The 17,434-nt window shown below is 37.2% G+C and overlaps 1 protein-coding gene across 10 annotated transcripts in view; it reads right to left on the bottom strand.

Annotated features, from left to right (window-relative positions):
• Nucleotides 1-287: 287 nt before the first annotated feature.
• The window catches only part of LOC141906761 (CLIP-associating protein 1-B-like), a 37,612-nt gene continuing 20,465 nt past the window's right edge, over nucleotides 288-17,434 (bottom strand). For 5 of the 10 annotated variants that reach the window (XM_074796113.1, XM_074796116.1, XM_074796112.1 and 2 more), the window contains 19 exons: nucleotides 16,203-16,232; nucleotides 15,582-15,685; nucleotides 15,128-15,191; nucleotides 14,608-14,771; nucleotides 14,133-14,211; nucleotides 12,882-12,941; nucleotides 10,863-11,006; nucleotides 10,448-10,534; nucleotides 10,186-10,313; nucleotides 9,331-9,577; nucleotides 8,826-8,892; nucleotides 8,230-8,283; nucleotides 7,643-7,681; nucleotides 7,132-7,198; nucleotides 6,627-6,762; nucleotides 6,100-6,228; nucleotides 5,466-5,672; nucleotides 4,886-5,002; nucleotides 288-4,543 (listed from right to left, as the gene is read on the bottom strand). In XM_074796113.1, the coding sequence (XP_074652214.1) occupies nucleotides 4,448-4,543; nucleotides 4,886-5,002; nucleotides 5,466-5,672; nucleotides 6,100-6,228; nucleotides 6,627-6,762; nucleotides 7,132-7,198; nucleotides 7,643-7,681; nucleotides 8,230-8,283; nucleotides 8,826-8,892; nucleotides 9,331-9,577; nucleotides 10,186-10,313; nucleotides 10,448-10,534; nucleotides 10,863-11,006; nucleotides 12,882-12,941; nucleotides 14,133-14,211; nucleotides 14,608-14,771; nucleotides 15,128-15,191; nucleotides 15,582-15,685; nucleotides 16,203-16,232 (2,019 nt within the window). In that variant the 3' untranslated portion in view covers nucleotides 288-4,447. The remainder of the gene's footprint in view (nucleotides 4,544-4,885; nucleotides 5,003-5,465; nucleotides 5,673-6,099; nucleotides 6,229-6,626; nucleotides 6,763-7,131; nucleotides 7,199-7,642; nucleotides 7,682-8,229; nucleotides 8,284-8,825; nucleotides 8,893-9,330; nucleotides 9,578-10,185; nucleotides 10,314-10,447; nucleotides 10,535-10,862; nucleotides 11,007-12,881; nucleotides 12,942-14,132; nucleotides 14,212-14,607; nucleotides 14,772-15,127; nucleotides 15,192-15,581; nucleotides 15,686-16,202; nucleotides 16,233-17,434) is intronic. The other 5 variants (XM_074796111.1, XM_074796109.1, XM_074796108.1 and 2 more) reach the window with 5 other exon arrangements.

The raw sequence follows: 17,434 nt of genomic DNA on the forward strand, positions 1-17,434 counted from the left end.
ATGCGGGATTTATCTGGAATACTGTACCCAGTTCCACAATTGTTCAGTTATTCTAATTTGACTTTTGTGCGCTGAAATTAACTTTATGTACTTCCAACTCTAGTTTCAACTGTAGTAACTGTGGAACTAGATCCAGTATCAAATACGATAATAAATCAATGATCCGATCGTATTATGTCGTCCCCAATCGCCTGCAGTGTGCTCAGACCGCATCGGCCTGCCTTCCGGAACATTGTGAAAAAGCCAGCCGAATGAAACAATGATAGCATAAAACGAAATCATATGATAGCATTGACATTTATTAAATTTACAATTTACATCCGAATATATTCGATATAAAGTATCTTAAGAGGCGATAATAAAAACAAGGCGTTCCTAATTTGAGAAACGAATTATAAAGTTTTTCACCACAAAGTGCATCTTCTCGTGTCCTTTCGCACACGCCAGAAATTACATATTTTACAAAACGAGGAACAAATAACATCGACCATGAGCTGAGCATTTCGCCGGATTCGAAACCGGTTCAGTGACAACTTCTCCCGCATGGCAGGAAACGCTTTCAAAACATGTACTTGTTCACATTTACAATAAGTCCGCTACACTGCCACAGGATTTACATATACATATATATCATCGATTTAAGGTGATAATCATCGGATGTTGTACAGATACGTCAATTTTGTTTGTCATGGAATATAAAATAGCATTATTTTCCTTCATAATTTATTTCTTTCAAGACTCCAGTTGAATGAACATATCTAATAACAAAATTATACTCATGTTTCGCATTCGTTTGCTTTTCCTTTTTTACAAACATTGACAGGATTTTGAGTACAACGTTTTCATTCATCATCGCATTATCAATCCTCTATTCTCTTTTAGCATTTTTCTAGTTTTCAGTTTTTTTTTATCGCCTGGTTTTAAACGTGCGTGTGTGTGTTGACACAGTGGTACTGGTTTATCAAACTAAAATTGTCGTGAGAATTACAGTAGTTGATAATGGAACATTTCAATTTTTTCTAACTAGGGCATTATGAAAGAAGTAATGTCATTTCAGAGCTTTAACCGAGTCCAGAAATAATGGCAAAATCAGACATTGATTTCATAAAGGACATACTTTATCGGGTTCACTAATGCAGAGGTTCAGGCAGTTTGATACAATGTTCCCGCAGTTATTTGAATTTCAAATTCCCAAGTTTTTCCCAAGTATACATCTGGTGATTTATCAATTTTCCCAAATGAAAATGTGGTCTTCGTAAAAGCGAACAGATACCATCATACCACAGTTGTGACTGGTTGAATGAGGCGATTTTCAAGAAAAAGAGTTGCCCTATGGTAATCAGTTGATATCCCGGAACAATGCTAGATGAAGTGAAGAGAATTTGGCAAATAATTCCAAGATTTTAGGGGAAAATTTATATAAAATTCCCATCATGAAATATTTCTAACATTTTTAGATAAACCTTTTAAACTCATTCAACAATTGCGTGATTTTTCATTCATTGTTTCTATCATCACGGATATCGAGATCTACCGATTCATACAAATCCTAAATATCTCTAAAGTGGAAAAACATAATTTTGAAATTCCAACTGCGGGAACCATGTCGATGCCGGCAAATAAATTAATATCACGTAAACTCTTTTTCACACGATATCGATAATGAAAACAACTATTTTACAATGAGAACAATATGATATTAATGATATAAAATGGTTTAAACATTAATTCATTCATTGATTCACAGCCGATTAATGAATTACGTAAAACAAAATAAATTAGCAGGTTACAATGCCGGGTTTCACATTTACGCAAACACATCATATGCACGAGAGGTGGTAACGAGTTTTTTTTTTTCATAGGATTTTTTCTCACAGTTAAAAAGAATGGATAAAACGTTCCACGTACTGGAAATTATATACAATAGTCATCGATAAAACGGACGATGGTTATCATTCAATGTTTGACGAGGAGAATAATATTCAATATCTAACGCAATTTCGTCCTATTGATCAATCGATCCATCTATCTATTTATCACTTTTTAAATACATATTCTCCCAGCGAACTACTAACTATTGACACGCGCTACGTGAAATGAGGGAGACGATAGTCACTGAATAGCTGGGTTTTTTTTCGCTCCTAAGTTATGCTTAAAACGCTAAGCTATAGAAATCCACCATAAATTACTTTTAAATCATACGATATTTTCTAAGGATACACCTGCGTGGACCAGGCTCACGAAGCTAAGCGGTGTCTTACAGGATGCATGTGTTAAGACTTCCCCTAACAGAGCATTTTACATATACTTGTATATATTTAATACTGTCCCGGGCAGGGCACATGACACTGAAACACTAAAGCTATTTTTAATGACCTTGAAAGACTACAATTAATGAAACGAACAATATTTCTATAATAATGATTATAATAAATCTGGAGCCAGTTGTTCAAAAGTTGTTTATAGCAGGGAGGTCCACCTCCCTGGTTAAAGAAAACCGGCGGATAATATCGTAGTAAGAATGAACTTTGAATTGTCATTGTGATGTATTCACTGGTTTACTCTAACCACTGACTGTAAAACAATCATTTTAGAGTTAATGCTCAAATCAACTTTCGAGCAACCGGCGCCAGGCCGCTAATATTTAAATTACTGAATTCCTTCACAAGGAAATAAAACAAATCCAGAGGGACCCGCCGTGGATCAATTTAGTAACGAAACACATGAACATAAACCACTCACGAGAGAGCGACACAAAATGAACTAAATATATGACATCATCTACGTACTTTGATATAGATTTTTTCTAGTCGGCAGATGTTCAACTAAGACTAAGTATGCTGTAAACCCCGGTATATTCGAGTTACAGCACAACAGGGTTTCAATTTCCAATTCATACAGTGGAACTGGGATATATAATGATTTTATCAGGTGCAATTGAGAATTTCACGCAGCAGTGAGTAGAGTGTCATGAAAAATCTGTTCGCCAACTACTTAAACGTAATATAGTCGGATTGGTTTAATCAACATTTTGCTCAATGTCCTTGTATTTCGTCTAGCAGTAAGTTAATTGCCACATTTTTTCATACAGATTTTCATTGAATCGTCTGAGGGTATCGAGCGAACTAAACAAGGCTACTCTCACCGATAAAAGCGCCAGTAGTTGCCACGTATGGTTTCCTACATCAACCTATCATCAAAACAAAATTGATTCACAGAAAAACAGTTGAACGATCTGTCATATGACATTGTATACGTAGCTGTTATTGTAGGCAGAATTTGAACCCAAATGGTATCTATGTATGATCACCTGAACAGCTGGTTAAATATTTTTCCCCTAAAAATATGGCATATTTTCAATTTTCTACAACATAGCCAACGATTGATTAAACAAGATTTTTTGTTTAAACAAGGGTTCTTTATTTTTTGCCACCAAATGTTATCCTAACTTGTGTCAGAAAGGTGACTTCTGCTGACTGACTTCTACTAAGTGCTATCAGAAAGATATTTTCAAAAAAGAAAATGTCTCTTACCGGTAATCTCTTTACGTAGGACCCTCAGAAAGAAATAAATGAATACCAAAGGTTTCGTAAGAGGTAGGGAGCATTATGTGTACCCTTACCATAATTAAACTGGAGTAAAGGAACTTAGATCTCGGTTAAAAACTGACTCAGAAATTGAACATGGGAAATGAACTAAATGGACTCCGCAATCGAACTTTACCAACATCTGTCGAAACGGAATCGATGTAGATATGATGTCATAACGTGAACTGACTCGCCACAGCTGGGAAAAGCGATAACACAGTTATAATATTTGTTCGGTTATTTTACAGCCAGGTGCCACAACAACTCTTGCATTCGCACGAATTCATTCTATCTTCAACTATTCACGTAATTACTCAGGTCTACATTTTACGTTTTAAAGTCAACATCTAATATAATCTTACAACACCGATTCACTATTCTCAAAGTCGACAACACTAAAGTATTAATATTATATACTGTACATTAAATAGGACGTCACCGCTCAGCTGTTTACATTAATACGCACGTTGTAATCAGTATTTGCAGCCGTAACACCGCGTAGAAGCAACAAAGAGTCTATGACGTGAGCGCTCGAAAACAACACCGCCCGAACCACTTCACCTTTACATCTGCGTCACTGATCCTAATCGAGGTCGCATTTATACTCAATGAAGTATGTTCGTATGTTTAAAACATCCACTGATAATAGCATACTATCCCCCGCGCAACGACGACATCTCAGCCCCACGACACGAATACAGTAATCCGTTTTCTATTTCCATATCTCCGTATAGTATTCATCATCGTTGATAAACGAAGCTGAGGAAACATCAATGATAATGATATTAATAGTTAGAATAAGCAGTCAGCTCGACGTGATCACGCGTCGTTATAGCACCGCGGGTCGGCTCGTCGAATATTCAGCTGTGTCCTTCCGATGACGTCGGTGAAACGATTCCAGAGCGGTTTTCACGACGAGCCTGTTCACGTTCGATGTAAACATTCACAAGTTTCAACTGTAACGAAATAAATTGACACAACAATCGGTTAGTCCAAACTGAGGAAGGAAATATCTATACAGGGTGGCCACTTTGATTAGACTTGCTCATTCTCTGACTTTTCGCCGACATGCACGTTGTTTACCCTGACTTGATCTGCTAATTATCCTATCAATTTACACAATCAATGTAAGACATAGATGATGGAAACAGTTTCATTTTACGCACGATCTAGCTATTTCAACAAATTTCCCCGCCTTCTAGTTTTTTTTCTAAATTCCCCGAAAATTCCAACTTGTCCGTGATTTCCAGGTATCGAGCGGCCAACCTGACTACTTCGTCAACTCGTAAAAATCTCACCTTGCTTCCATTCAATTCGGATAAATAAGATCGTAGCTCCTCACCAATCACCATATACACGGCAACAATACAGAATACACTAGCCTTCCGTACGGGACTCTCTTTATCATTACAGCCCTACAATCAAAATATTATACATTAAAGATCGCTAACAACGGATATAAAAAGCATTTGTCACAATTGATGAAATTAAAAGCATTTGTCGATCTTTTTGTCATCCATTGAATAATCTGAAGAGCATATTCGCATACTCCGCACAACGGCATAACACATGAGACGATTTAGCCCGGATTCAGGGACCGAGTCAAATTTGACCGGTGCGTTATCAGAGCGCGCGTTCACACGCAAGTCACTCACTCGTTACTAAAATGCTATCGGAACGATGAGGTGAGATACTTCCAGAGCCAGTAAGCATTCACGCAGAATAATTTGACCTGAGCTAAAATTTAGCACAGGCCTGATCCCGACATTCTTCAAATTTGGCCCTCGTCAAACAAGCACGGACCCATTGGAAGTGTAAATGATTGGCCCAGGTTAAAAACATTTGTTTGATCACAGTTCTTGGGTATATTGTATATACCTTTATCAGTCCGGGCATGATATCCGGTACTAATTTCACCAGGTCATCGTATTGCATTTTTTCGATGACTTTGTTCTCGATTTTGATGGCGGCGTGATTGATCGGCCAATCAGCTGTCTCGACGATCGGGCGTAAAATGCGTAAACACTGGTCGGCAGGTAGTGACTGTGATATAGTATTCGCACACTCCTCGGCAACTCGCACCACCTAGTGGAGAAAATCAGAATCAGATAATACATTCCCTATGTTATTCCTTCACACCTGATGATGGCCTCCTGAGAGAGAGAGCTTCTAATCTTTTATTTTAGTTCTTGATGAATAAATATCGTTTTTAATCTTCTAAATTTATATATGGCGAGTTTTAATCTTATCTTTTCTCCACGTCTGAGTGAACGGGTTAAAATGGTAATAACCATAATCATCATCTATCAGTATTATGACAAATGCAGAATAAAACAATCTCTTGTCATCCTCTTCCTATTGCGTAATTTCACTACGATTTTTTAATGATAGTTGAGATTCCCTATAACTATGGTGCTGCTGCATGGCATTTGTTTATAGACAAAAACTTTTTCAAGATTTTTCAAGATAAGCTATCACTGATAAATGCAACTGTAGTTCTAGATGTACGTACCTCTCTGACGGTGTCTTTGTGCGCTTCTAGAATCCGTAAAATTGTTAATTCTGCATAATCTTTGAATCGCGACGACTGACTCACTAACAATTCTTTCAGTGCTTCCAGCGTGAATGCTCGAATCTGATCCTGAAATAATCACAATATCGAATGTATCTCTCTTTATCTAAGGTTTAAAGGTAACTACTACAAGAGAGTAAGACACTACAACATTCAAAACACTTTTAATTTAGCGTTCACACTAATGAAAAGTCTGTTCTGAAACTAACCAAAAAGACCGATGAAGGTCCATTCTGAAATTTAGAATGGACCTGCATTTCCGTGTGCGTGAATAGAAACTTTGCTTTCATTGCCTGTCAATCAGTGTGGCATCTAGCTGGACCAGTGATAATGGCTCATTTTAAAACGTGTGTGAACGCACAATCGATTTTACCGGTCCTACATTGGTCTGTTCCAGTTATGAACCAAACTAGGCCAGACTAACCTAGCGATAGTGCGAACGCGGTTATAGATTGAACGGAGCATACCTCATTATCACCTAACGTTTCCAGCAGCATGAGTAAAATATTCTTAAAATGTTCGTCCCATAAACCTAAATCATCTACAGTGCCATCGTGCGTCACTTTGATTAATACTTTGAGGGCATTTTTTCGTTCTTCATTGCTGAAAACATGAAACATAAATTGAATGAGTTCCAAAACAAAAGGCCTACATGAAGGGAAGCACCTTTCAGTACGTCTACACCGCAGTGCGGAGTGAAAATCGGTGATGGTTTTTGCTAGTACACTGCACTGCGGTGTATTGATGTAATAAGTAATTAGTTTTTATCTCTATTGAAAAATGGCAGCACCTGTCAAACATAGTGAAATATTAGTAACTAACGATACACTGCACCGCGGTGTAGACGCACTATAGTGGTATTCCCGTTATTCAACACACTAGGGTGGAATTTTTCAAAATTTTCAAATTATCTTCAGCACTATAGGATATTAATTAGTCAGCACTGAAAGGGTTAAATGAATTATTACTTACCGTTCATTATGATTTGATAGTTCTGTGAGTATATCGACTATAACATCGTTTTGGTCAATTGGTGCTTCTACAAATACAAACGATAATCTTGAGATTATTTTCACATCCAATACTTGCCTAAAAATGATTATAAACAAGTGTTATTCTAAACTTATGCTACGATATGGAATAAAATATAAGGGAAACTATGATACTTTGTAATAATACATATCTAAGCATGGAGGTGGGGCATACGCAGTCCACATGGTTTAAGAAAATCAAAAGAAATCAAATCAAGTTTCCTAGTTAGGTAATCTTTGTTATAATTGAGGAAATCTGTGGTTACATCATCAATAATCTAAGAGTATTCGAGCTTAAGACAGTAACTAACTAGAGAAATATTGTTTGAATGAAGCCATGCAGTAATATATTGGAATACATGCACTACTATCAAACTGGTATAGATGCAATCTCTGAATTACGTAAAATCTAATTGAAATATAGGATCGCTATTCTTTGATTTATTCCTCACCATTCAACAAAGGAAATCCGAGCAAAGATTGCCACGGAGCTGAGAAAACAAAATAGAAACAATGAATAACGCGTAAACTGAAAATATAAAACCTAATCTACATAGGCAATCTCCGTGAAGAGATGAACTCCAACAACTAAAATGATAGAAAACTAAGAAGTGCAAGCTAGTTTGTTGATATGTAAGAAATATTGCAGTCTGCGTGAACTGCTGAACTATTTGAAGATGTACGAAAGATTTGCAATCATAGATACAGTAGTATGTTAAACTAATCTACGCTGATATATGCCAACCCAAATCCGAGTTAACAAGACATAACCTGGCCAAATAACCATTTGTTTATACTTCCACCGGATATGGAAAACCTTCACAGGGAATTTATCAAGCGCCAGTTGATCAGTTGTACGGTTTTAAGACCTGTCAGATTCTTAGTGTTCACATACACGGAAAAAATCCATATCACCAATAAATAGCGCCGATGATAATAGTACACGTTAGGAGTCAATCAAGCAAGATAAGAAATTTGTATGTAAATATATAAAATACAAGATGAGAAAACAGTCAGCAGTTATGAAGCTGCGAGATACCTTTTTTATTTTCACTGCTGCTAGTTACCGGACTTTTGTTTTTGCCGTTTTTGTCTAGATAGATAAGAAACAACAAACCGGACAGATGAGAAAAATGAGGTGACTTCATGTAATAACCTGTAGCCTCAGCAGGGCTGACTGCGGTGATAATGACATTCACAAATAAACGACACCGCGACGAGATACGTATTGAGTGTACAAATGAAAATGTGCGTTATTACGATGTGTAAAGCTAGAAATAGACATCCTCGCTTGCCAGGGTTTTATCGCCTGTTGCCGAAGCTAACGCCAACACAAACCGTCGCCGCAGACCCTTCAATGGTCTATTACACCACCCAAGATTTCTTGGGTGGACATGTTGCCGCTCAGCAGCCACCAGTCTATGTATGAGGCCAATCAGATGCAATTTTTTTCAGGGGCTGAGATCAGGGTTTGCATTAGCGTTAGCTTTGGTGGGAGGCAATCAAACCATGGCAAGCGAGGTTAGAAATAGAATGCAACGCTCAGAGAGTCAGAGCTGCCATTGGTGAATACAACATTCATTAATATATAGTACTCTTGAGTACTGCAGTTTTTGTGTCAAAATGTATATTCACCTTCATAAATTTCATTATCAGCGTCAAATACTGCTTCATCTAATGCTGTACGGTTATAACCATTTAACTGAAAAAAATACCAACTGTGTGAATTTTCAGTACAAGAGACGAACGGACATAAGTTAAAAAATTACAAATTTTTTTTTCTCGATCCATGTTTCAAATTCCCACTAATTTTCTATGAACGTCCCTTTACCCCCAAAATTAGGCAGATTTCAATTGGTTTCTACCTATTCTGGAATAGCATAATCTATCAACCTGATAGGTAGAGACTTCGTAATCTGGAATTGCTATTCCTAAAATCCGATGAGGTTCAATTGAAACCTGCTTTAGTTCTAGCACAGATATTGCGTGTAGGCAATACAAGGCATACAAATTCAAGTCGTAAGACCCCCCTTAAAGTAAAACTTATGATGCAACGCCCTGAAAATAAGTTAAGACATAGGCCATATGTGTTTACCGGGTAGTATGCGTTCTAAAGATAAGAAATTTCAGGTGCACTCACATCATCTTCATACTGTGAAGGATTATATAGTTGTTTTTTACGGTTAGCCGCCTCGTGAAGGTCGGTGAGGCTGCTCTGTATTCCGCTGTCTTGCGACGACGTTTCGTTCTGTTTTTTCAAGTCGTCGTACGGCGAGTCGAGTTTACTGTTGAAACTCAGATTCTGAATATCGGCCGACGTTTTACAGATCGAGTTATAAATCTCGTCCGGGTCCATGTTCTCCGTTTCCATTTCGTCGCAAATTTGCCTACGGAAAGAATTAACGACAAAAAGAGTTCAGTATCATTCTTTAAGATCACTTCTTCCCATACATATTAATATCAGTAACAAACAACAAGTATTATACACATGATAGACCCTATTAAATAAATTACATTTCATTAACCGGTATTTGAAATATCGGTTTTTTCAAATAAATCTCTGGAGATGGGTAGAAACATCCTCCCGAACTCGCTTCCACCAGCCTCCTGGCCTCACGAAGCGTGATTTCATTACTGGCGCTGTTGTGCATGACGTCATATATCGATTTGCGAAATATTTCCTTGTTCAGTAAAACGTTCGCTGATTGGTCCATTTAACGGGAAAACCAATAGAAGCCTAAAGTCGTTTGTTACAAGCGCTGTGATTGGTACGACCGGATTCTGGTCGGCTAGTAACGACTCCAACGACTCGTGAGGTCAAGGGGTTCGGCGAACAGCTTTAACGTAGTGGGTTCGAATCCCTTGACGCGTGAAGATGGGGTAGAAAGTACATGTATTCTACTCAAAACTTCAGAGTGACAGGTTTTTCATTTTTATCTTCAATAGTTTGGGTCTTTTATATACATTGAAACACACGGTTCATCGAAATACAAACCTAGAGGATGGTTTAATTCTTTGTGAAGGAGTGTGTCCAGCGTGGCGAGTGTTATACTTAGGTGCCAGCACATCGGTATCTCTGGATGATGTCTTCATATGACTCTGTAAGATCTTGGTGGCACTGTCCTGTTACAAAAATGAAATGTTTACAAAAAATTAGATCCTTTTTTTAGATCAAAATCAACAAACCAGCTGCTTATTTCTGACTAGAATGAAATATGCAACAATCTGGAGCCAGTTTTTTCAAAAACGAGACATACCTGGAACGCCTTCGGTAACCCGGAGACTAGACGAGAAAATTCAGCCGAATTCAGGTCAAACAAAGCCTTTATCACAGCACTAGAACCCTGTAAATATCCAATAACGAGGAAATTAGCTATAATGAATTATTTAGCGCATTGGAAAAAATGTACAATGTTTAAGGGTAAGCATATGCAGCAATTGAGGAAAGAGTTGTTCAGAGAAATTTGCTTAAGTTTCGATGGCGGAATCAGGGGTTGTGTAACGGGGTAGTTGATTAAATAGTCCATTAGCCGGGAAATCCATTCTCCAGACAGTTGAGCAATATCGCAAAAATGATACAGATAATTTCGAAAACTGTCATTATTGCACAGCGACGAAGAACATCAGGCTCTACAGACTGAATATCTGAAGCAGTCGAGTAAGAATTCCTACCTTCCTGACTTGGGCGCTCCTCGGTTCGGTAATCCACGTCAGAATACGAGAAACGGCCAAACGATTTTCGCTTGAATTCACGAAATCCGACGGATCCATCTGGATGATGATCGAGTGAAGAAACGTCAAAATGGCCTCTTTCACCTACAACGATGACCGAGACAAATTCATAATTGTAAAATCGAGACGAGACCGGTGCACGATGATCGAAGAAAGGCATTCTATAATATGTATATTCCCACTTGAATGGTTTCTAATTCATAAGCTTCATAATTACACGAAATACTCATCATAACAATGTTAAATTTTTGAGGAAAAACTCAACAAAAAAAAAAAAAAACTTCCAAAAGAATGATATTTAAACAGCTCCCGATGAATATCAATTTCACCCAAACAATTGATTTACAGAAGGAAAGGATGAATTTAAAACATGCAACAAATACATTTTGCTGATTCGGGAACTGTTTAAATCGAATTTTCTTAACAACGAAAGAATGAATAAAATATAAGAATACATCGAAATTGAAACAAAAATATTCCCCGGGAGATATACGTGTTTTGAGAACTTAAATATCAACTGTTTGTGTGAGCAGTAAGCTAGAGGTCATCTTTTAATAGATTTGATTCTGGATATTTGAACAGATTATTAATATAAGCTATAATTATGAAGCTATGCAGTAACAGCAGATGACAATTTCATATGAATCGCTGGCACTTTTTTTATCTGCTGAGGGTGGAATGAAGCTTCAATTTTTCGATTTATTTGATTTTCAACGTGGCAGAATAAAGCTATGTATATAGCATATATATTCTCTTGTGGGCCAGCAGCCATCTGAAGGTTGGCTTAAGGCTTCTTTTCATCGCAGTAAGATAATTACATATCGATTAAGGCTAATAAGTAAGATCCCTCGGTAGTTTCGAGGACTGCTTCCACAGTTTGAGAAATTTCTTCTTATATAATATGACTGGCGATAAGTAGAGGAGAGCGAATTAACAAGAAATGATGATCATATGTTTTGTGTTCAACTTTTCTGAATGTAGCCTACAACTGCACAAGCATGCCATTTACCAGCAGCATTCGTGAACTAAAACCAAAAACGAAAAGAAAATATTTCGGCCTCATGCCCCATGCAAAGCCATCTATATTGTATCATACTTCATTCAGAAATATTCTAAACCTATTAGCGTATTGGATGAGCGAATTTACTGCTCCGGTTACAATCTAATTGAACTACGGGTAGAAAATGATATCTCTGAGTGAATTTAGTTGAAGCGGCTCTCGTTAATTCCTAAGAATATTACAAAATATCAAAATCCCATGTGCACATGTAACATGGACGTTGCTGAAATATCACAAACATGTTTACAGTTTGTACTGTACTCCACTTACTAATTGACGACTTGTTTTTTCAGCGATATATTGCTTAATCCCGGGTACACGGCTCATTTACATCTTAATAACATGACCTTAAAAACCACTGCCATCGATGTTATGTCGGCGTTTGTGATTTTTATGGTCATGTTAAGGCCTAAATAAAGTAGGTACCCCCGAAATTAAGCAAAATATTGCAGAAAAAAAGGCTCGTCAATCGATAAATGGACTACAGTCTCATATATCAAATCAGTGCAATCAGTTCACATACAAGTGATATCTCCACAAAAATGATGTTTTGATGGCATGATTGTGCAGTTTGAATCTGATGAAATCTCTCGAGTACAACAATTCGTTTGATCTCATTATAAACGACACAATTCGAACGGAAAAACAGACATGGTGTCAAAACGAAAATCACAAAAAAAAAACTTCCGGAAACAACCTTCTGGATCCAATTTCACAGTCGGGAATGAGTTAACTCTCGAGTTGAATAAATCCATTTTCAATGAGTTAAACACTCGGTTCAAATCTAAACTCACTCTGACTGTGGAACTGGGTCCTGCTGGTGTTATGTTATAATGAGATCAGACCGACTCGACGATAATAAATGAACTGATTTTTAGACGCGTTCTGTTGTGTCTTACGGAGTTGATATTCAAGTAGCTGAATTCTCCAGCATGGCTGTTCATGTTAACACTATTATCCTACAGCAAACAACAAACACATTAAACAATACATCTCTCACTCTCTCATTGATCTCACTTCATTAATCGTCATTCAGCAGTTTTTCATTCACAGGCAAATAACGAAGTTCAAAAAGGTCAGGATAGTACTGGGTTAAAGTGAAGATATCTTATGACCTCAGCCATTGGAAGGGTCAGACTACAATAACTGACTATCAACAAGTATCATAACATGTAGTAAATTCAGCGGTCAATGAATAGTAGATCAATTGAAACCATTTGGCAGATACACCATGTATATGTGTGAGCTAAAACTAGTGTAAACCTTTCAACGAAAATATAGACTTTAACTCACTATAGAAGAATTAGCTACAGCTATTTCAACATCAGATTTAGTTTTGAAATCGAGTTGGACTTTTTTCTATCTCAAGCTATATTTCGAGCGTACGTATTTTGTATCTTATTAGTTCAACTAACGTTCAGACAGGAAAATGATGAACAACACATGCGTTTTACGAATGAACACGAATAATTTTGACCGTCGAGATTTTAAGAGTTACATACCGCGCACTTGGACTACAGAAAAATATACATCAGAATATAACATACGATTATTGAGAGAACTCGGTGATAACCAGGTTTCAGACTAGAAAAGACTATGGGGGAATTAATTCTATGAGCCAAAATGTTGTTAAAACAGTATTTTCTTCATGGCTTGGTGGATAAAGGTGTTTGACTGGCAACCAACCAAGACATGGTTTCCATTTTCCCTGATATTTTCCAGGTGGTTACACAAAATTCCCTGAGTGAATCTGAGATATTTTGAGGTTTGAACAATTCATTCATTTTTTCATTGAATCGTGTGCTGATTAACATGTGGTCAATAGCATTATCCGAATTCCCTTAGTTTTCCAGGTTTTCCAGGTCAGTAGCCACCCTGCAAGAGGTGGTGGGTTCAAATCCCGGTGAAACAATGCTATTTGTTTTGGTATATGTCAGTGTTTGCCAACTCAATGATCTAACAACAAATGTTGCATCTCTTAAATATACTCGTGAGGGTGCTGAAGTACTAACACAAAATAATGAATGAAAAGTTTGTATTTCTGACACAGACACAAATACCGACGAATCTAGATGTAGATTCTCTATGAAACGTCACTGTCGAATACTGACAATTCCGATGATGAGAACGAAGTCAATCTGAACACTCACCTTTGGGTTTATAGAAACAGTTTCTTCAATGATGAATTTGCGCACAAACACAAACAACTGTTCGAACGGAAAGCTATCCCTGTGAATATATTTGTAAAAGCTGAACTGAGACTAGAGTAGGATTCATGAAGTATACACATGTCTATTGAGGAGGTTAAAAAAATGCCAGTTCCCCGATGTAAATACATAATCGGTCAGAGAGGTAATAAGAGGTCAGGTTGATGGATTGGATTTTTCGTATATTCAGTGTTTTCAATAAGAGCCAGGTCTCAGGTTCCAGACCCGTCTGTCATTTGTAAAGGACCCGCCTGTTTTTTCAAACCTGCTTTCGTTTCAGGGAGTGTGAAATATTGCGGGACCCTCCTGTTTTTCAAAGGGACCTGGCTTGTTAATTCCTTATTGAAAACACTGATATTTTTCACTTTTTAACATGGCCAGGCTTCAAACTTTTTAAAGACAAATTTTCGATTCTAACCTTATCAGGTCCAACAATCGATTGATTTTAGCTTGAACCGAGCCGAGTAGATCGGCGCCCGATTTCACGAGTAATCGCGGTAGAATATCCCCGATCCAACCGGCTAACACATCTTTATATACAAACACGAATTCCATCAATACTTCCAGGAACAAACTAAAAACCTGAAATACGCGGAAAATAGAGAACAAAATATTTAAGGAAAATCAACATAGCACTTGCAATCTGGAACCAGTTCCACAGTCATGAGTTAGAGTTAACTCTGAGTTAAAGTTAGTTCATTTTCAATGTTTTAACCCAGGGTCAAATCTTAACTCAGAACTGTGGAACTGGACCCAGGAGTCTATTCTTCCACTGTTGTGAGTTAACATTTTACAGCCGCGAGTCGAATTTGGCTCATGCTTATCAGAGAGTGCGTTCACACGTAAACCACTCACTCGATATTAAAATGCTATCAATTGAAATCGAAAGAGGCAAACATTTAATGAGTATACTAGTAGTGTATCGAGTGAAGACTCACCTTCCCATGAGGGTCATGGAATAAACGAGTAAAAATAACTGAGACTTTTCGCACTTCATTCGGCCTGAAAAGAGATTTAACAATTGGCCAATAAAATTAAGAGTGATGCTATATATCAGGGTGGCCCCTTTTATTTGACTTGCACGCCGTTCCCCTTACTTGATCTGCTAATCCAATCAATAAATTATAATTATAATCCAATCAATAAATCAATAAACAGAGTCAAATACGCAAGACATAGTTGGAAACTGTTTGATTTTGCGCGTGATCTAGTGAGCTCCACAAATTTCCCTGACTTTTCCCTGATTAAAAGTTTTGTTTAAAAAAATTCTGACTTTTTCCAAAGAAAAGAAAATACCCCGACTTTTCCCAGATTTTGCGGTAATTAAGTGGCCTGGTAGCCCTGAATATATGTAGCCGCAATCATCACTTTGAATGAGACTCTTGAGCTTACGTTAATTCCTGGCCCGAACGCAGCATGCCCTGCAACGCGTGCAGACCTTGACGTCGATCAGACCACAGAGAACTGGTCAAATCGGTCGTTATCTGAGATACCTCCTACAAAAAACAAAAACATCCAAAAAATCAGAAAAAGCTGAAACGTGGTGCTGAGATCACATGAAAATCTACCGAATCCTTGAAATTATACAATTTAGGTTTTTAAAGATTTCTTGTAAGTGAAAGAATACACATAAAGATATTATAACTCATACAGTGAGATGGATACAACATAAGCAAGAAATGTTTGAGTGAACAGAAAACATAATTCTCAAAGGATTCCATCTACACTTTTCTTTACATACAATTTCACAACACTGGGAGTAAGGTTTGATGCGAGGTAATATTTAATCAACTCGCGTTCGTAAATCAGTAAACATCGAAATCAAATCATAAAACATCACATTGACTGAAATTGAAAAATTCATCATTTCACAAATCAAAAGCAAGAGTGGAGTGTGAGAACAATAATAAATAACTAGGAATCTGGATGAGCTGAGTGTGGTCAAAGGTAAATGCGGGAAACAATAATTTTCGGCATGATTTTAGCGGATGTGTTCGGATGGTTGTTGGTTACCTTCGACATCGGATCTCCAGATTCTACCAGCTATTGAATAATCAGAAAAAGTCAAACGTCATTAACACACATACACAAAGAATTTTTAATTTTTCGTTTAGAATTTTAAGTACACATGTACTAGAATAATCATCAAGAACCTAGAACGCAAAGATGTTGTAGATAATAACGTGATATGTAAGCCAGTTTTAAGATGTTGAGTAAAATGAAGAACCGCTTTGATTTACGAATAAGAGCTGAAAACAAAATAAAGAGTCTCATATGAAAAGTGATAAACGTAATGAAAACAACAGAAGACTTCCACAGTCACAACTTTTCAGTCTCAATCGCCAGACGGATGCTGCAGGTAAAAACGTGAGTAATCTCAATTGCTATTTTAACTCAAAATCTTCATCCAATGCAAACATTGTTCAGTTAATCTTGGTCCAGAATTTCAATCGAAATGTTGAAAAATTTCCAGGCCATTCTTTTTAGTGACCTTTACCAGGCCTAGATCATAGAAAGGAAAGGTTGAATAACTAAGAAACTCTGCCTAGCAGTTGAGACTGTTGTAGCTGGGGGTTTTTAACAGTTGATAGGTGGCAGCAGTGAGAAGGTGGTCATTACATACGTGGCAAATGGGAACGCGTTTGGATGGCAAGGTCAAGGTCGCATGATGCGCCGCATCAGATGCCTATATCCGACATAAATACAAACAAACAACCTCAAAAAATAGATAAGCACCAGAATACAATAAATCACACACGTTCAGGTCCGTTAGTTTAGGGAAAATTTAAAATAAAACCGAATTCAAATTCATACCTTCCCAAAGAGATAGCCGGGAGCCACCGAGACCTCAAAAGTGGTTTTACCTCTAAACTTAAAATATACCCCTTTTAGGACACAATTCAAATATTCAGATAGTCTGTGTAACAACCTATTGAATTCATAAGAAAATGTCAAATCATGACTCGAAATTTCTGGTTTTGAAATTTATGATTTACTAAAATGTTGGTGTAAAAATCAATTCCGGATACAAACCTGATTTTACGAACATAAATATCACAAATAATCAAAATACATATGAATGAAAGACACACTGAACTGAACACCGAACGGAAAGAGTTCCCTTCTTACGGAAGGTGGTAAAAATTCTTTTTTATAAATCACACACAGCCTATTTATGTATCTATTAGTGCGAGGTGAAGCCGAATGTCTATGTCATTTCAAGTGCAATGAGGTCACGTGCAATT

Source organism: Tubulanus polymorphus, chromosome 6 (assembly GCF_964204645.1).
Source record: "Tubulanus polymorphus chromosome 6, tnTubPoly1.2, whole genome shotgun sequence".
Lineage (NCBI taxonomy): Eukaryota > Metazoa > Nemertea > Palaeonemertea > Tubulaniformes > Tubulanidae > Tubulanus > Tubulanus polymorphus.